We start from the raw sequence: 19,178 nt of genomic DNA, 5'->3' as shown, positions 1-19,178 counted from the left end.
TTATACTCGGGGCAATGAGGTATGGGGGTGAGGTTGCCGGATTTAGCAAACAAAACCACAGAATGCTCGGGTAGATTTCAATTCCAGATAAAGGATTGAAAAGAAATAATAAATGTTTTTTAGCCTAAGTATATCCCAAAAGTTGCATGAGATGGACTTATATTAACAGGTTTATCCGTAGTTTATCTAGAATCCAGATGTCACTGTATATCCTGAGGTTTATCTAGCAGCTCTGCTTAGGGGCAAAGTCACTTGCCCAGGGTCACCCAGCCGGTTATGCCAGGTCTGGGATAGGGGAGACAGAGGTCCCAGGTCCCAGGGGGTAGGGGGGCCTCAGTGGGTATGGGCAGTGGCTGGCGGAGCCTGACCCCCCTTCTCTCTCCTCTCTCTTTCTCTTTCTCTGTGTCCCCCTTGGGCCACCCAGTCCTGGTATCTGGGATAAGAAAGATTTCTTCCCACGCCCTGCTCCTTCGTCCCGGGAATCGCGGGGAGTCACACAGCCGGCCCCCAGCCCACGTTTTCGGTGGCAAGCTAGAGCAAGCAAGAACACCCCGCTGACTCCCAGCCCGGCCGAAAGACAAAACACACAGACACATAACACACAGGAGGAAAAGAAAAAAGAAAAAAAAAAAAAAAGGAGGAAAAAAAAAAAAAGACAAACGGGAAAAAAAACAAAAGAAAACCACACATAAAAATAAACCCACCCAACCAAGAAGATAAAAGGTAAAGATGGCAACGCTTCGGACTCTCGGGATGCCGCGGCCGGACGGACGGGACTGGAGGGCCAGGCCCCACTGCCCCTGGGAGCGGGCGCTCGGGGCGTCCTAAGTTATTCATCTCCTCTCGCTGCTGCTCTGGGAGGGCCGGCTGCCCCCACTTCCGCCCTGGACCAGGTGAGCGCAGCCTGGTGCCTGTGCCCAGCCGACGGGGCAGGACACCCAGTGAGGCCGCCTCTCCCGCGCGCCCCCATCGCCACTGCCACCGGGACAGTGTTTGCCAAGTGGGGAGGCAGCCCCCGGGGGGCCGGCGAGGACCCCGGCGGCAGGCAGCAGAGGCCACCGCGGAGGCTGGGGTGGGCAGGGGTGCGACAGGGGCAGAAGAGGGTTGCGGGGAGACCCCAGGCATCGCCGGGGGACAAGGACGCATGGCCAATACTCTCTCAGGAGTGCCCCGCGGTTGTGGACGTCTCCGCCCCCGCCCCCCCCCCCCCCCCCCCCCCCCCACAGAGCGCGCCGGGGACTCGATCTTTAGTGAAGCCCTGTGTGCGCCGGCCCGGTTTGGGAGACATCTCTATGCAAATGACCCCCAGCCCGCCCCCCCCCCAGGCATAGGAGGCCACCCTAGCGCACCCCAGTCCCCGGGGGAGGGCCCCGCGTTGCACACACTGTAAGAAATGCACTTTCCGAGGAGGGGGCTGGGGGCGGTGGAGCGGAGGGGCCCGGGGCTGCTCTGGACTCTCCATCCACCCAAGCCCTGAATGGGGAGGACCCCACCACCCCGCTTAGCCCATGGAGGTGTGGGAGGTGAGAGCGAGTGGTTTAAGTGCCTGATTCCCACCGCCCGCCCCCCCCCCTTTGTCCAGCTGGGAAGCGAGTGGCCGTGGGCATCCTCCAGCCTCCTCCCCCGTAACCCGGCCCCTCCAGTTGCTGACCCCTCATTGCTATGCCCCCCTCAGAGCTAGAGCGATGGGAACCCGCCCAGTGGGCCCAAGGGGCAGAGCTGGGCATCCCCCCAGCGTCCTGCCATGCTGGGGCACGGGGGTGGGATCTGCGGAAGGCGGTGTGCCCCCCGCCAACGCCTCCTCTGCCAGTGCCTTACATCCTGGAGCGACACCCCCTCCCTGGTGCCTCCCGGCCCAAAGGGGGACCACGGTTTGCACTTTCATCCCCCCACCCCCCGCCGAAGTGGGGCACAGCTGGGAGGTGCATCGCAGCTGGGCCGCCAGAAGGAGAGAAGGCCAGGCTGGGTGCAGTCCACATGTGCCTGGACAGGGCAGGGGGCTCTGGCTGGGGGCAGGGAGGGTCAGCGCCTCGGGGCTTCCTGCAGCCTTGTAGGGGGCCTCCCATCTGCTAAACATTTTCCGTTGAGCCGCTCCAAAAACACTAAATCTGGGGCCACCGGGTGTCCCCTCACCCCAGCTGCCCGGCCCCATCCATGCCTCCACCCCGGGATGGCCATCTTGGGTGGGGAGCCTGGGAGGGGGTGTTAGGTGTTCTAGGGTCACCAGGCCCAAACACAAGGACCCCTCCCGGCCCATCCGTCTGAGCCCCAACTGGCCTCCTCCATGCCTGGCGCTGGGGAATCCTGACCTCCATCCCCGGGCCCAGGCCTAAGCCGTGGCCCTGGGCAGGCCTCCGCTTCACCTGCTCCCAGCCTGGCCCTCCCCTCCCTCTCCCGGTGAAACCCCGGTGCCCCGGCCCGGCCAGCCTCCCCCCACCTCCCCAGACACCAGACTTTCCTCCTCCCAAAGCAGCCCAAGGGGCTTGGCAAACCCACTCGATCATAAAGAGAAACGACCCCTTCCCCGCAGACCCTTCCCCACCAGCCCCACTCCCGCTGTCCGGAGGGGTTCAAGAACCCTTGGTCCGTCCCTCTGTCCCCAGGGCCCCTCCACCGGGTGGCTGTTGGGGACCAAAGCGTGGGCCGCTCTCCAGGAGAGCAGGGGGTTGTGTAGTTGGGGTATCCGGAAGCTTCTCAGCCGGGAACCTTAGGGTGCGGGTAGGTGGGGGAGGGGAGGGGGCACCTGGCAGCCCCCAGCTACCTAACTTTGCATGGTGCTTAGTCGAGGATTCCTGTGACCTGGCTCCTGACGTCAGCTCGCGGCGGCTGAAACTGCATGGCGAATGATACTGGCTCTATCTCCCTCCCCCAGCCCTCCCCCAGCCCTCCCCCCCCAACCTCCTCCTCTTTAAAAGAAAAAAAAAAAAAGATACAAAAAAAAAAAACCTTAAAAAAAATTCCATGTTTCCTAATTTGCACGAAATTTTCTACCACATGATGTGCCTTGCCTTCCAAAAATAAGTATTACCTTTAAACAATATCAGCGCACACAGATAGCTGCATGCACTGCTCGTGTAGTTAAAAAAAAAAAAAAGACAAAGCAATGACATGAAATAAAAAGTAAAAATTGAAAAGGGATGTATTTCTATTTGTAAAAAAAAAAATTAAGAATTAAAAAAGAAATCACATTGCTAAAAAAAAAAAATCACGTGCTTTAAAATCAGCAATCCACGGAACAATCGCCCCACGGTTTGCCCTCCCCCCAGCCCACCCTTGGCCGCGTCTCCATGTCTCCTGCTGCATTGGCGGTACCCCCTGGTGCTCTGCACGCCCCCCAGCCCCACCCTTGGTCTCCAGAGGGGTTGTTTCCGAATCCCCTGCCCACAGAGGCTGGCGGACAGACCTCAGGGGTGTCCCCTGACACCGGGCAAGGGCTTCTCCCCTCACTGGGCCACAGGCCAGCCCCCCAGACGCCACGCATGCACCCGCGTGACCCATGCGGTCCGCCCGTGGGGCGGCCGCCCTGCCGACAGCCAGACTGCCCCCGTCCCACCTCTCCCGCAGGCTGGCGTCCCCCTGGCTCAGGGTCAAATCGCTGTTCCGCCCCCAGCCCCTTCTCCCCCTGTGCAGCCCCCCGCCTTCTTGCCAAAGGACCCACCTCACCCCACCCCTGGAGACTGGCCTTGGGTGGCAGGAAGGACCCTCCTGCTCTCCCACCCAGTTCTACTATGTCTTCCAGCTGTAACTGTGGAGGGGGGTCTGGTGTGAAACAAAAAGACAAAACCCGAACCCAATATATGCAATATTTGTCTGTCTGTACTTGTAGGTCTAGTTCAGCCATCGGAGGCCCGGCCGGGGGGCCAGGGGGCAGGGGCAGCCAGGGGCACAGCGTCCCAGGCCCTGGCAGGGGTGGGCAGGGGGCTGGCCGTGCTGTTGTCTTCTCGGTTTTATTTTCTCGTATTTTCCTTCCTTCCTTTCTCTCTCTCTCTTTCTCTCTTTTTTTCCCCCAATTTCCTTTGCCTTTCACTCAACCAAAGCTGAGACAGTAGCAGTTAGTGGGGTGTCCAGGCAGGAGGACCAAAGGGCCGGGTCCTCCAACCTTGCCACCTCTGACTGGCCATCCCTGCGCCCCTCAGACATCTCCTCTGGGGATCCACCAGGCAGACGGTCCCCATTCGTTCCCTGGCCACCACCTCAGACTTTAGAATTGTCTCCAGAGCCTGTTGGGGCCTTGCAGACAGGCCCGGGCTTTCATCCACCACCATACGCTCATGTCATGTTTTCTTTCGAAAAGTCACCTCAGCAAGCCCCAGGGGCCAGAGTGAGAGCCCAGACCACGGCCTCAGCTGGGCCTTGACATTGCCCTTGAGAACTGCCCTTTGGCCTGAGAGCCCAAGGCCATGCTTGTCAGTTTCCATGAGGACTGATTTCTGGTTTTCATTCCCTGCCCGCCCCAGGGAAGTGGGAGCAGCCAGTGGCGCGGGGAGTGGGTGGCCCATCCCTGCAGGACCCCTCCCCCAAGGGCTTCACCGGGACCACCTTGTCCCTCACGGCCCGCACTCCACAGCACCCCGGGCCCCAGAGCTCCACCCTTCCTCGCCCCCAGCTGTGCGTCAGGATAAGGCAGAAACACTAGGAACCGGCCGGCTCACCTGCCTTTGCAGTTTGGGTCGATGCCCGGGGAGGGCGGCGGGCAGGGGGTTGGGTGGTGGTGGTGTTTTTGAACATAGGTGAAACTGACATCTCAAACCTGCGGCCCACTGGCCCATTGTCCATCCCATACAGAGTCCCCCAGCCTGACCTTGGGGTTCAGCCCTTGCTGTGGAAAAGACTAAGGAGACCTCCCCAATATATGCAAATTGCCCCCATCCCTCTCTTTGGATGAGGGAGGGCACCGGACCCCAATCTGGGTGGAGAGGGTGGTGTGGAGAGGTCAAGCTGACCTGGCCCTATTTGACTGGGGCGGGGGTCCGGGGTGCCCCGTGCCCAGGTCTGGAACCCCGGTTCTGGCCGAGTTCTGAGCCCAGATTCCCACCCTGAGCTAGACAATCAGACCGGAAAGGAACCTCAGAGGAGACATGGGGCGGGGTGGGGGGCTGCTGCAGCTCCCTAGGCAGCAGTTTCAGCCTCAGCATCCCCCTCCCTGCTCCGGAACTTTCTCTCTGTCCCCAGAGACAGCAGTGTTCAAGAGCAAGCAGATTTGGCTGGACAGCGGCCAGTGAGGCAGGATCCCCGGGGCCCGGAGCAACCATCCAGCCCCCTGGAAGAGACAGCACACAGGACACCCACACACACACCCACACACACACCCCTCCTCTGGCTTCTCTGACGGTACTTTGACCTCCAGCGTAGGGCTATACTATACATTATACATATATATATATGTGTGTGTGTGTGTGTGTGTGTGTGTGTATTTTGGAATTTTTTTCTCATAATACAGATTATACAGTGGCTACTTTTTATTTTGGCCTGGATTCTCTCTCTGAGACCCTGATTTTTACTTTTTTGTGGGGCGGGGGGGAGGGAGGGTGATGGGCGAGAGGTTCCGGAGACCCATCCTCAAATCCAGCATCCCCCACATCCTCCCATCTTTCCCCGTTTCTGCCGCTTTGGACACTTCCTGAGGGTCTCATCTCCACACTGACACCACCTCTCCGCCATCCATGTATCCCTAAGCGTTTCAGAGTGCGTGGGGTCCGAGCTGGCCCCAGAGGCCCACACTCCCCCCCCCCACCCCGGCCCCTTCCCCGGGCAAGGCAGGGAGACAGACCCAGAGCGATCCCAGCAGGACTTGTTGCCAGCGATACCAAAACAGACTTTTCCCAAGCAGTGCCTCACATGTCTGCTGGTGTGGCTTTGGGGTTCTCCTCCCCCAGTCCCTGGGGGTCCCCTAGGCCTCAGAAAAGAGGAGGTGGGATCCAACAGGGCTCCAGAAGAGGAAGGAAGTCCCACACCCCCCAAGCTCCCACCCTCCCTACAGCCCTGCCTTCACGCCACCTGGCTAGAAGGGGACCCACTGGAAAAGGGACAGGAGCTACCTCAGCCCCCCCTCTAGTGGTGAGACCCCAAAGCCCATTCCCAAAAATGCATCGACATCCCATCCTCCCAATCTTGGGCCCCAGCCAGGCCCCCTGAAACCAAAGCCCCTTCACATCCAGGGGTCCTGGCCCCTACCCCCAACTTGTCACCCTCCCACCCCCCAGGGCTGCACATGGGGGCGGGACAAGCCGTGTCTGACGGGCAGAACATGTGTCGTGGGGGGAGGGACGACAGAGAGAGGGGAGAGGGACCCATTTTCCTCTCTGAATTTTCTTTCCTTCTTTCTTTTTTTTTTTTCTTTCTAAAATTTTTGGTGGTGTTGCTGTTAATTTCCTTTTCCCTCTGAGATGTTTTTTGAGGGTTTTTTCCCCCCATTTTGTATTTTACCGATATTACCAGGATAGTTTACTCTGCTTCTCGCTTGCTGCCGCGCACACCGGATACAACACACGCGCGCACGCACCCCATGCTCATGAACCCATGTTGGGAGAAGGTTCGGGCCGGGCTCACTCCCCTCCTCCTCTTCCTCCCCAAGGTGGGGACAGGACAGGGGACAAGGGGACATCTGAGCAGACCCAGGCCCGGCCTTCTCCTCGCCCGGCTCCCCTGCCCTGCACCCTCACATCATACTCCGATCATAACCTTGTATATTACGCAGTCATTTTGGTTTCCGCCGACGCGCCTACCTAAGTACCAGTTACAGAAAGTGACTCTGGCTGTTATTATTTTGTTTGTTTCCCTATGCAAAAAAAAAAAAAAGAAAAGAAAAGAAAAGAAAAAATGAAAAAGGGGGGTTCCATAAAAGATTCAATAAAAGGCAAAAAAAAGAAAAAATGTATAAAAATTAAACAAGCTATGCTTCGACTCTTTCTAGCTGTCTTGGGTCCTCCTTTCTGTGTTCCGTTCGGGCTGTTTTGCGTTCTGTACCAAAGTGAAGGGAAGAGGCTGGAGGGCAGGCGGCCTCAGGAAACCAGTTCCGGGATTCTCCCGGAGTCTTTGATCAACAAATTCCATGGGCATCTATGGAGCACCTGCTCTGTGCCAGGCACAGGGAACTCCACCTCCTACGTGGCTCCAAGGACACAGCCTGGCACACAGTTGGTGCTCCAAAAATGCACAGAATGCCTTCCCTCTTTTTTTTTTTTTTTCTTTTCCACCTAGCAAACTCCCATTCATTCAGCAAAGATTTCCTGAGTACCTGCAGGGTACCAAGTACTGGGGACACAGTGGAGAACAAAAAAAACACCCCAGATGTTCTGCCTTCATGGCACTTACAGTTCCAAGTTGGGAAAATGGACAGTAAACAATAAAAATAAGTAAATGTCGGAGGACGTAAGTGCCAAGGAGACAAATGAAGCAGAATAAGGGATAGGAGAGTCGGCCTCACACGAGGAAGTAACGTTTAAACAGAGATTTGAATAGAGAGGGAGAAACAGCCCCCTGAAAATCTGGCAGAAGAGTTTTCCAGGCAGAGGGCACAGCCCATGCAAAGGCCCTGGGGCAGCACCATGCCTGGTGTGCTGGAGGAACAGCGAGGAGGCCCGTGTGTCTGGAGCAGAGTGAGCGAGGGGGAGAGAGGGAGGAGGGCAGGGCAGGGAGGGGACGGGGCAGGTCATCCAGGGCCTTGTGGGCTTTTACCCCAGGAGGGATGTGGGAGCCCCCGAGGGCAGTGAGCAGAGGTAGGACAGGACAACTTGGTGCCAATACCCTCTCCTCCAGAAAGCCCTCTACTTGCCTGGGCAGAGCCCCTGCTATCCCTCCTAGCACCCCAGCACCCCAGTCTCTTCCACACCACCCCTGACCACTCAGAGCTGGCAGTATCCATGTCCAGCTCCTACCCCGAAGCCACAGGGGCTCCTCAAAGGCTGGGGTCAGGGAAGCATCATGGATGTGAGGGGCAGTCACTTCTCCTCCTTGGAGGCTGGGGTCTGAAACCTTGTCCCCCATCCTGGCCCCCATTCCAAGTCCCCCAGGGACCCCCAAGACGTGCAGTCAAAGCTCTCCGCTGCACAGGCTCCTTGCATCCTACCCACAAGCCTCCCCGGGAAGGACGTTTATATCCCCTTTCACTGGCGGGGAAACTGAGGCACGAAGCGAAGGCAAGACGCACGGAGAGGGACCCAGGTGCGGTGCGCCGACGCTGACGCGCAGGTGCGCAGCCCCACGCTGCTGCCCAGTAACAGGCACAGAAGACACAATCGTTGGGGGGCAGGGGTGGAGTCCGAGACCCCCTCCAAGACGGACACGTACCCTTCCCATGCCCTACCCCCAACCGGGGTGGGCTCTTCTGCGCTCAGCGGCGAGGTTCTGGCGCCCCCCTGTGGGAGGACCTAGGACGTGGACCCAGAAAGCGGGTCCCGGATGGAGGGGTCAGCTGACCCGCATCCCCACAGTCCGGCTCTCCTGGCGGAGGGGCGGAGGGGAGCTCTAGCAGGAGCTTCTTTTGCGGGGTGGGGATCTCATCTTGGGTGAGGGGCTCAGTCCGGGGGTGGGCGTTCAGCTGGGATGGAGGGTTCAGCCGGGGCTGGAGATTCATCCTGGGGCCGCGTCTCTGCCGGGCTGGGGGCTCAACCTGTCCTTTTATCTCAAGGAAAGCCTCAGTGTTTTTCATCCATTGGCCCCTGGGGTGAAGCAGTTTTTGGCTTTGAGGGGCTGTCCCAGCCCTGGCTCCCCACTAAACGCCGTAAAAGGGCCAGGTGTGCGACGACCTAAAGAACGCACCCCCAAACGCCCCCGTCGCCCCCTAGTGGGGAAGTCCCGCCCCCTGCGGAAGGGGAGGAGCCCCGATAGCCCCTCCCTTCTCCCTTCCCGACCCCCTCAACACAGCCACCCACCCGGAAGCCCCAGACCTCGCAAAGAGGAGACTGGACGGCAGAAAACTCCTGCCCTCCCAGAGCTGCCGTTGGAAAACACCCTCTGACCTTCAGGATCCCCCGAGTCTGTGGTGGGAGGCCCATTTGGCCCGCCCCATCTTCACCATTTCAGCATAACAAAAAGCCGACATTTATTAAGACGCTTTTGGGGTGCTGGATTCTGCGCTCAGGATCTCTGTAGACCGTATTTCATTCAAACCTCATGACGACTTGTGAAGAATCTATTATCCTCCCCTTGTACAGGACAGGACACTTAGGCACAGAGAGGTTAAGTTACTTGCCTCGGGGCTACACAGCAAAGAAGTGGGGACTCCAACTCCTTCTTCTGCATGGCGCCTCCCCACAAGGAGTGCAGGACAGGAAGAAGGGGTTCCTCCCCACTCGCACTCCTGCACCCTCACCCCAGGGCCTGGGAGTCCCTGCCTCCAGGACAGTGCCCCGAAATGAGCACAAGGTAGGAGAAGCCATCTCCCAGGAAACGGCCTTGCTCTGAGCCAGCTCAAAGTTCACGTTCAGGAGTAGCAAGCCGAGGCCAGGAGGGGGGCTGGGAGACAAGTGACTCCTATGGATTCCTCGAAGCAGGCCTGGAAAACTCTTGGAAGAGCTTGCACGTGGGCAAGAGGAGGACCTGGCTTCTCCGATGAAATCCAAAGGGCAATAGAAATCGGAGGTGGGAGAAGAAATCAAAAGGGCCAAAAGTTGCCAGCGATGCAGACTGGGTAGAGATATGAGATAGCAGGGGGTCTCGGGGAGGTGGTTGCTCCTTGTGCCAGGGGTGTCCTCCAAGCTCAAGAATCACCAAGTGGAGACCAAGCTTGGGAAGGGGTACAGGGCGACCAGGTAACACGCAGAGAGCCCTCCACGAGGGACTTGGGGCGGGTCCTGAGTCCTCTGCACTCGAGGGCCACTTTACCCTGAATCCCAGGTGGAGTCATCTCACTGCCCCAGGGCCGGGTCCTTGCTGATACGGCATGGAGAAGGCACTGGGGCATCTTTGGATGGCCGCCTGGAGGAGATGAGCGGGAAACCTTCACGAGGAGAAGCTTGCCATTGCTTCATGGTTCGGAGGCCCCTCTCTCCTCCAGTTCCAACCCCCAGTCGCCCTCTCCCTCCTTCTCCTCATTTCTCACAGTCTCCTCTTCCTTCTCTTTATTGCTGTGGAGAAAAGAAGGGCCCAGGTAACCCAAGTTAATAAGGACTTGGGTTCCGGGCTTCTTACAATGTTCACAGAACCTCTGAGTCCTGCAGGCACCCTTGTTGTTCCCATGGTACGGAAGGGGACGACGGGGCTCAGGCAGCTTAGGACACCCGCCCCGTTTGAACACGAAGGAAGTGCTTGAGCCCATAGTTGAGCTGCGTGAGCCAAAACCGATAAGGGGTTTCAAAACCGAGGGTGAGTGGACAGGCAGAGAGGTGGGGGATGGACCGACGGATGGGTGGATGGCTTAATGAGTGGCTGGGATGGACCGACAGATGTGTGGATGGGTGGTGGGAAGGTGGGTGGTTGGATGGATGGACAGACGGAGGATTGGATGCTGGAGGGAGGGAAGGAGAGAGAAACGGAGGGAGACAGGGAGGAAGGGCTGATGGATGATGGATGGCTGGAGGGAGGAAGGGAAGGACAGGTGGATAGATAAATAGATGGGGTTCGCGTGGGGGTGGTAAAGGCTTTACAGACCCCCTCCCCAAAAGACTTTACAGACCCCCTCCCCCCAAAAAAGACTTTACAGACCCCAATTGAAACACATATTAGGCATGGGCTTCTCTGCGAGGAAGCCACCCTCATTTTGCAGGTCGGTAGTCAGGAGAGAAGAGAGTGAGGTTATGTGAGGCCCCCATGGATTCTGAATCAAAGAATTACCCCCTGGGGCTTCCCTGGTGGCGCAGTGGTTGAGAATCTGCCAGCCAATGCAGTGGACACGGGTTCGAGCCCTGGTCAGGGAAGATCCCACATGCCGCGGAGCAACTAAGCCCCTGCGCTACAGCTACTGAGCCTGCGCGTCCGGAGCCTGTGCTCCGCAACAAGAGAGGCCGCGACAGTGAGAGGCCCGCGCACCGCGATGAAGAGTGGCCCCCGCTCGCCGCAACTAGAGAAAGCCCTCGCACAGAAACGAAGAGCCAACACAGCCAAAAATCAATAAATAAACTTATGTAAAAAAAAAAAAAAGAATTACCCCCTGGTCCTGCCCGGCCTCCTTGGAGGATGTTCGGAGAGGGGAGGGGCTAAGAGGGGGCCCGACACGGGGGGGGGGCTTAGGGGGCGGGACTCAGAGAGGGGAGGGGCTTAGAGAGGAGAGATTTAGAGATTTCGGGAAGGAGGGGCTCAGAAAGATGAGGACCTACCTGTCCCAGGGCTCGCTGCACCAGATGGCGTAGACCAAGGTGAGGACAAAGATGAGGAAGAGGGAGGCCAGCGCAGCCCCCAGCCCCACCAGCCACGGCTTCCGCTGGGCCACTGCGGGCGGGAGCAAGGCGGGGTCAGCAGCCTGGCCGCCAGCTTGGGACTCTTTTCCCCACCGCACTCCCACTCCCTTCCAAGGCCTTACAGGGTTGGGCCTGAACCAGCCGCGGGACCAGAGCTGCGAGAAGGGAGAATTGGCCGGGGGTCGTCCAGAATCTATCCATCCTTCTCCGTCTGTCCTCTCCCCTGTCCAGCAGGTTCTGGGGTTGCCGCCCCAGCCAGAGGGGGAAGTGGCCTGCTCAGGGCACCCCAGGGCAGGATGTGGCCGGTGCCGCAGGAAGTCGGAGGTGGGGCCCCCTCACTGGGTTCCGGGCACCATGGGGAGGGGCTCAGGGTCCCAAGCGTCCCAGCCCCCGTCTCCCTGAGGCCCATCCTGACCCTGTCACTCCCCACGGCCAGGGACATGGGAGGGGAGGCTCAGGAAAGATGGGGAACTCATTTCCTGAGTGCCTGCTATGTGCCAGGTCTTGCAATGACTCTTGAGCTCCGGCACCTCCTTCAAGCCTCATACTCTGGCGGTCAGAACTCTTGTCCTCACGTTGCAGAAGAGGAGCCAAGTCGAGGCTCAGAGAGGTCAGGCCACTTCCCATTGGCCACACAGCATCCCAAAAGAACATAGTTCTCCCAGCTAGGAACACCTCCTACCCCAACCCTCTCCCATCCTGGGACATGAATCTCCAAATTTGACCTTAGCCAGAGCCTGCACATGCCCCATCCTTTGGGCAGCCTGGGCTTCCATCCCAGCTCTGCCAGCAACAGCCAGGGAGAGCTGGGCCAGTGGCTTCCTTCTTTCTAAGTCTCAGTATTTTCAGCCGGAAAATGAGACTAATTGCAAACTGACCGAGACGGAGACCATAAGGATGCTAGGCATTCAGTGGGAGCACCTATTAGGGAGATTATTACACTTTTTTATTTATGGTTTTTCTGCCCCCTGGTGGACGATCCTGGGATGTTCTCAGACAGAAGCTCCCCGCCTTCTGGACTGGATCCTACCAACCGCAGCTACCTGCTCCACAAGGGAGCCCTAAATGCCAGCCTTTATCAAAGTTCTCATTAGGAAATGGTTAACATCCAGGGCAAGGTCCAGGGCCCGGAGAAAGTGAGGAGAGTGGGGAGGTTGGAAACAGGGAGGATCCCTTTCCAAGATCTCACACGCGGGGGGCACCGCACCCTCCAAGACCCAGTTCCCAGAAATGGAGTCACGTGACCCAAAACCCTGGGTTGGTGCGGGGGAGCAAGGCTTTCCTAGGAGACGGCCCTCGGGGCTCAGGACAGCAGAATCGAGATTGCAGGGGGAGCGCTTAATCTGCCCAGGGTATCTGGGCACCGTGGAGTTTGGTTTCCCACCCTTGCCTGGGCGTTACCCCCAACCCCAAAAGCCATCTCCTCAAGGGGAAACTAAGTCCCACGGGATGACAGTAGCCCTTCTGAAGGTCTCTTCCCCAAGAGGCAGTCCCTGGCTGATACCGGTCCTGAAGGTGAGTGGGAGGGAGGAGGGCTCTGGCAGATAGATATCAGGCAGAGGGCCAAGAAATCAGGCAATGGGTAGAAGCAGGTGAGGCCATGAAATTGCAGGGGTTGGGGTTTTCTCAGTAACCAGGAGTGCTCTCTAAATGCAAGGAGAATCACCAGGTGGTACAAATCATAACACATATAGACCACATTACGCACAAAGATCCCTCCTTGAGGGGGGAGGGGTGGTCCCAAGCCTCTTCATTCAGGACGCTGTACTCTCAACCCCAGATGGAGTCACTGCTGTGGCTTCATCTTCAGGTCATTGCTTCTAGGGTGTGGAAGGGGCATCTCTGGGGGGCTGCCTGGAGGCAGCGGCTGAGGAGTCTTCACATGGCCATGTTCTTGACTTGCTCCTGGTCTCTGCGCTCCTCTTTCTCCTCCAGCTCCAGCCCCAAGTTGCTCTCTCCTTCCTTCTTGGCCTTTTTCTCCTTCTCTTTCTTCCCCTTCTTGTCTTCTTTACTGTAGGGACACAAAGACCCCAGACCACAATAAGAAACAGAGTCACTCCCATTTAACGAACACTTACCTGTGCCAGGTCTTATGATGAGCGCTTTACAGAAAGAATCTTTGCTGAATCTTCAGAACAGCCCTAACAAGGCAGCCTTGTTATTTCCATTTCACAAAGGCAGAAACTAAGGGTCAATTGTCCCATGGAAGGATGGGTGGATGGGAGGAAGGAAGGAAGGAAGGATGGATGGATGGGAGGATGGATGGATGGGTGGATGCATGGATGGATGGGTGGAGGAGGAATGAATAAGGCAGGGAGGAAACTACAAATTAGGAGCACCTGTGGGATCTGGAACCTCCAGCACATCCTGGGAGTAGGAATCACATCTTACTGGGCCTGAGCTGGGTCGTAGACAAAGCACAGTCTGGCCCACGCCTGTCCCTCAGGCATCTTGGGCTCAGCTGAGAATCTCCCAGCCAGGATAGTGTCCTCCCAGCTCCTGAGCTCCTACTTCTGTCCCCAAGCCTTTGCCCAAATTGGGATCTTGCCCTGAAAGAGCCCCCAGCCCTGCCCACATCCCTGAGCCAGGATCATGGGAGACGCTGAGCCCAGGAGAGTTACCCACACCAAATCACACACTTCTGCACAGTCCCTACACAATCCCACACCACGGTCTTGTTCGACAGGTATTTATTAAGGGCGTACTGTGTGCCAGGCCCTGTGCCGGGCCCTGGGGCCAGAGCCAGGACCAAAGCTAAGTTCTGTTCACTTACTGGAAGCCACTATCTAGTGTCGAGAAACCGGTAAATGACTAAGATAATTTCAGCTGATGACACATGCAAAGACAGATGCAGGGTTGTGGCGGAGAGAGTGTCAGGAAGGCTGGTGGTCAAGGTTGGCTTCTGTGAGGAAGAAACGTCTGAGCAGGGACTGAAGGAGAGACGGAGCCAGCCAGAAGATATGACGAAAGGTGTACAAAGTAGAACCAACAGTAAGTGCAAAGGCCCTGGGGCAGGAACGTGCTTGAGGTGTTCAAGGAAAGAAAGAGGTCATCCGCGCACACCCACCCCTCCCCTCCTCGAGGAGGGGCCTCATGCAGACCCCCTGACACCCACACACATCTACACATGCTCACACGGCAGTACCTCAGGTCCACTTCCTCGTTCGAGTGGGGATCCCTTCTGAATGCAGACCCCTCTTCATCCTCAGCTCTGCAGAAGAGATGGAGATGGAGGGATGAGGGCAGGTGAAGGGTGGGAAGCGGGGGCAGCCTCAGCCTCAGTCTCCCCCAGGCTGGGGGGACTCCAGGAAGCAAGAGAGGGGGGCTGCATGGCTGTCCTGAGCTGTGGGAGCAGGGGGAGCAGGGAAATGGGGAGACAAGAAAGGGACCAGAGAGGGTCATGAGGTAGGAGGGGGTGCCCAGCGCTTTGGGGAGGAGATGGAGGGTGGGGAAAGGGGCTCCCACCTCTCTTTGGAGCACCAGATACGGTTGGCCAGCATGAGGATGAAGACGATGAACAGGAACCCCACGACAGCAGCCAGGCCCACCAGCCATGGCTTCAGATGACGCTCTGAGGCTGTTAGGAGGTGGGGGCAGAGAAGACTCAGAAATGGGAAAGGTGGGGGGCCCCCGAAAGGACAGGGGGCTAAGGGTGAAGGGGATGCTCAGACAGAGGGGTCTTGGAAAGGGGCTGGGTTTCACAGGTGGTTTTGTTTTTGTTTTTTGACTGCGCCCGGCAGCATGCGGGATCTTAGTTCCCCGACCAGGGATCGAACCCGTGCCCCGTGCCCCCTGCAGTGGAGGCACTGAGTCTTAACCACTGGACCACCGGGGAAGTCCTTTTAAATTTTTCTTTCTTCTTTTTTTTTTTTCGGCTGCGCTGCAGCCTTTGGGATCTTAGTTCCCTGACCAGGGATTGAACCCGCGTCCCAGGCAGTGAAAGCACCAAGTCCTAACCACTGGACCGCCAGGGAGTTCCCTCAGAGGTGGGTTTTAGAGAAGGGGATGGGGCTCTGAGAGGAGGGGGCGCTCAGGGATAAGGTGGGAGGCCCAGAGGAAGTGGGGGAGTTAGGGAGGCTGCCTCAAAGAGGGGCCTGACCCCATTCCTCTTCTGCCTGCCCACTCCTCTCGGAGGCTTCGGTTTCTCATCAAAGGGGGAGATGGCGAGCCTGTGTCCAAGCCCATCCCCACGACCCATCCTCCCGCCCCTGCCCCAGAGGTTCGGAGCCCTACCCTGCTGGGCGTCGGCTGGCGACAGGAGCAGGGCGCTGAGCAGAAGGGTCTCCAGGGTCCCCATGGCACGGAGGATCCAGCCAGTCCAGGTACGGGAGTGCACAGTCCGGTCAGAGTCAGGGGAGACCCTGCCCAGCCCCTGATAAGGGGGCAGGCAGGTCTGGGGGCGGGGCAGGCCCAGACCAGAGGGCCCCTCCCTTTGCCCCACCTGGTTGGCATCCACCCCCTCTCCCCCGCCTTCCAGGAGGGCAGACTCTGGACCTGGTGTAACGATTAACACGGGAGTCCGGCCCCTCAGCCCTGCACCCCACCCAGGACCGCCAGCCTCAGGGTCCCCCAGGCTCCCCGCCACAGGCGCCAAGCTGAACTGGCCCTGAGCTTCCTTCCCGGCTCAGTGCTTTTACACATCATTACGATTATTTCTCTGCATGCACCATGAAATTTTGCCACCTGCGTTTTACAGAGAAGCCAGGGGGCCCAGGAGCGTCAGGCCGGGCAGAAGCAGCCAGAACTAGATGTAAACGCGGGTCTCTCCCACCACCAGCTTATACTGGCTCCTCTTGGGTCCCCGACCCCTGGGGACCCACAGCCAGCTCCAGGGGGAGCAAACGGGGCAAGAAGGGATGGGCCACCATCTACCTCCAAAGCCAGTTGCTGCCGTGTGGCCAGAGAACGGGGCCCCTGGGATAGCTGATGACTCAGATTCCTGGCTCTCCTGCGTGTCAACCTTGATCCCCAGGTTGATTAGATAAAGGGCCCTGCCTGGGTGAATGGGGACCCCACCCCAGCTGTCACGGGACAGCCACAGCCCAAGCACATGGCAGGAAGGCTGGGATGGGGAGGCCTGGTCCTTCTCCAGGCCTGAGACCTCCGTCGGACGCCTGGGGGCTGGGGGAACACCAGCATTATTGCCCAGGCACGTACGGAGTGCCTGTGAATTCCTGGAGCCCCCTCCCTTCCTGAGGTCTGACCACGGTCACTGTGCAGGAGGGCCACTCAGTGGAGCCCAGGACAAGCCCAGTTCGACCAGCCAGGCAGGCACAGGTGAAGCTCCTACTGTGTGCCCCAGCCCGTGCAAAACTCAGGAGTGAAGGAAGCCCTCAGGCTAGTTAGGAAGTCAGGACCCCCAGAGACGGACCCATCCAGCTGCCGAACCAGGAATGAGGTGAGAGGCAGGAGCTGAGGAGATTCAGAGGTGGAGGAACCCAGAGGAGCAGGCTTCTGCTTTCCGAGGCAGGTCGCTGGGCCAGCCTCTTTCCGCAAAACGTTCTCTCTACTCTGACCGAGTCATTTCTGGGCTGTGCGCCTCTGTTTTCCCATCTGATAAATGGGTGCAATAAATCGTACCTCGGAGGATTTAACGAGATAATGTTAATACAAGGAAAGGGGTTGCTTAGCATACAATAGCAGGCACATTCGAAGCTCTAGCTAAGGGTTGGCCACTATTATTGTTGTTATTATTATTTTTAATCTTCTTAGTGTTTTTTGGTTTACAGGTTGCCAAGGGCTTGGTGGAGGCCAGGTGGAGTTAGGCTCTGGGACTATGGGGGAAACCAGAGTGCGGAAATAAATCAGTGTCCAGGGCTTCCCTGGTGGCACAGTGGTCAAGAATCCGCCTGCCCATGCAGAGGACATGGGTTCGAGCCCTGGTCCGGGAAGATCCCACATGCCACGGAGCAACTGAGCCCATGCACCACAACTACTGAGCCTGCACTCTAGAGCCCGCAAGCCACAACTACTGAGCCCACATGCCTAGAGCCCGTGCTCCACAACAGGAGAAGTCACCGCAATGAGAAGAAGCCCGCGCACCGCAACGAAGAGTAGCCCCCGCTCTCCGCAACTAGAGAAAGCCTGCGCACAGCAATGAAGACCCAACACAGCCAAAAATAAATTAAAAATAAAATTAATTAATTTAAAAAAGATCAGTGTCCAGCCACTGGAGTCCACCAGCCAAGAAAGAGAACGTTCTCTGTCAAGACAGCACAGATCAAAGGTGAAAGGGCTCTGATGGGCACAAGTCTGGTTTATACAACCGCCAAAGGGGCTGGAACCGGCTCCTGGGCTAGAGGGCAGGGCCTGGCTCAGCCCAGCTTCCAGAAGGAGCTTCGGGGCTGGTGGGTCTTTGAAGGCGATGGAGGGGCGGCGTCAGGGCCGGGCTGGGGCTTCTGCGGGGGCCCCCTCGCCACCCTGAGCGGTGTCCTCGTCAACCCGCCAGGCCAGCGCCAGCTGCAGGTCCAGCTCCTCCAGACTTTCGACCTCGGGGCTCTCGGGCAGCTCCCGGGGGCCATCCTCCTGGTCCGGCTTCGGGCCGAACGCCCAGTCTGAGGCAGGAGGCTGGTGAGGAGCATCCCCAGGCCCGGCCACCCTCTGCCCCCTCCCTGGCAAGGAGAGGCCCTCGGACACCCCCCCCCCACCAAGTGGCCCAGCACTAGCCCAAGCCAGGCTCGTAGCGGGTAGTGGCTCACCGGCCAGGTCGTGGGCGAGGTCCTTGATGAGATGCCCGACAATGGCGTAGGCTACGGCCACCACCACGAACGCAGCCAGAAGCAGGTACAGCGCGTACCTGGGGAGGCGGATGGTGTCCAGTGGCGGTGGGCGGTACTCCTCGTAGAGTGGCGAGGCCGGGCTCCAGCCCTCCATCCCCTCCTCGAGTGCCAGCGCTGGCATGGCAGCCACCTGGAGCAGGGGCAGCCCGGTGGTGACCCGCCAGGCGGAAGTATTAAGGAGCTTTTGGGTAAGAGGATTTGGGGCTCCCCCACGGCCTCCATCTGCCTGCATGGATCACGTTGCAAATCACTTCCGCCCACAGGCCCCCCCCCTCCCTCGCTCAGCTCCAACCACGCCAGGTGCTACCCTGCACGTCCATCCCCACCTCAGGGCCTTTGCACAGGATGTCCCCTCTGGGAAAATCCCCTGCTCTCGTGGAGCTGACGTTCAAGATGGAGAGATAGATTCTGAGAAATGCATAACCTCAGAGTAAATGATATATCGTGTTAAAAAGCAAAGAGTGGTTTGAGGGTACTGTGGGGGAAGACCATGGTCTAGTAGAGCAGCCTCTCACAATAGAGCAGCCAAGGCCATGTTCAGATGACATTTCAGCAGAGACCCAGAGGAGGAAGGGAACCGGCCATGGGAGTACCAAAGGCAAGAGCTTTCCAGGCAGGGGAAACATTCGGCGCAAAGGCCCTGGGGCAGGACCTTGCTGGGCTTGTTGGACGGACCTGACTCAGGTGCTCACGGGCGCCCCCTCCGGTGGCTTTTCTGGGGAAGACAGACTGGGCTGAGGATGGGAGCCAGGGATGGGGAGGAGGGATTGAGCTGCTCCAGGTGGGCAATAATGATGCTGGACCAGGTGGAGGCAGAGGCTTGGCGGGGCGGGGGGCGGGGTGTCAATGGGCAGAGCTGGGGTAGATCTTAAACTAATCAAACCCCAATGTTTGCCGGCTGAGCACCTGAAATGATGGCGTTTCCGTTTCCTGTGGGAGGAGCCACTTTGGGAGGTAACAAGAGGAATTCTCAGGACAGGCTAAGTTTGGGATGCCTCGGCGATATCTAAGTGGAGATGTCCAAACTGGACCCCGAGCCAAGAGCTCAGAGGAGGCCCCGGGC

The 19,178-nt window shown here is 58.4% G+C and overlaps 2 protein-coding genes across 15 annotated transcripts in view; one reads left to right on the top strand and one right to left on the bottom strand.

Moving 5' to 3' along the window:
- The window catches only part of NFIC (nuclear factor I C), a 117,694-nt gene extending 100,248 nt beyond the window's left edge, over positions 1-17,446 (top strand). For 9 of the 13 annotated variants that reach the window (XM_032628537.1, XM_032628544.1, XM_032628542.1 and 6 more), the window contains one exon: positions 425-3,175. Coding sequence is in view for 7 of the 13 variants with exons in the window: in XM_032628544.1 (XP_032484435.1) it covers positions 425-442 (18 nt within the window). In the remaining 6 variants the exon portion in view is untranslated. Of the gene's footprint in view, positions 1-424; positions 3,176-17,065 lie in introns of those variants that run through there. The other 4 variants (XM_032628540.1, XM_032628533.1, XM_032628539.1 and 1 more) reach the window with 3 other exon arrangements.
- SMIM24 (small integral membrane protein 24) lies at positions 9,116-17,036 on the bottom strand. Of its 2 annotated transcripts, XM_032628546.1 has the most exons (6): positions 15,570-17,025; positions 14,802-14,913; positions 14,482-14,547; positions 11,459-13,347; positions 11,256-11,367; positions 9,116-10,067 (listed from the first exon to the last, which is right to left on the bottom strand). In XM_032628546.1, the coding sequence occupies exons 1-4, from the start codon at positions 15,631-15,633 to the stop codon at positions 13,215-13,217; spliced, it is 375 nt and encodes a 124-aa protein (XP_032484437.1). In that variant the 5' UTR covers positions 15,634-17,025; the 3' UTR covers positions 9,116-10,067; positions 11,256-11,367; positions 11,459-13,214. The 2 variants fall into 2 exon arrangements, with proteins under 2 accessions (XP_032484437.1, XP_032484436.1); XM_032628545.1 differs by lacking the exons at positions 9,116-10,067; positions 11,256-11,367; positions 11,459-13,347 and having other exon boundaries at positions 13,359-14,547; positions 15,570-17,036.
- Positions 17,447-19,178: the final 1,732 nt, after the last annotated feature.

The sequence above is a fragment of the Phocoena sinus genome, chromosome 3 (assembly GCF_008692025.1).
Source record: "Phocoena sinus isolate mPhoSin1 chromosome 3, mPhoSin1.pri, whole genome shotgun sequence".
Classification (NCBI taxonomy): Eukaryota; Metazoa; Chordata; class Mammalia; order Artiodactyla; family Phocoenidae; genus Phocoena; species Phocoena sinus.
The sequence above is the reverse complement of the archived record's forward strand: the minus strand, read 5'-3'. Positions and strand labels throughout refer to the sequence as shown.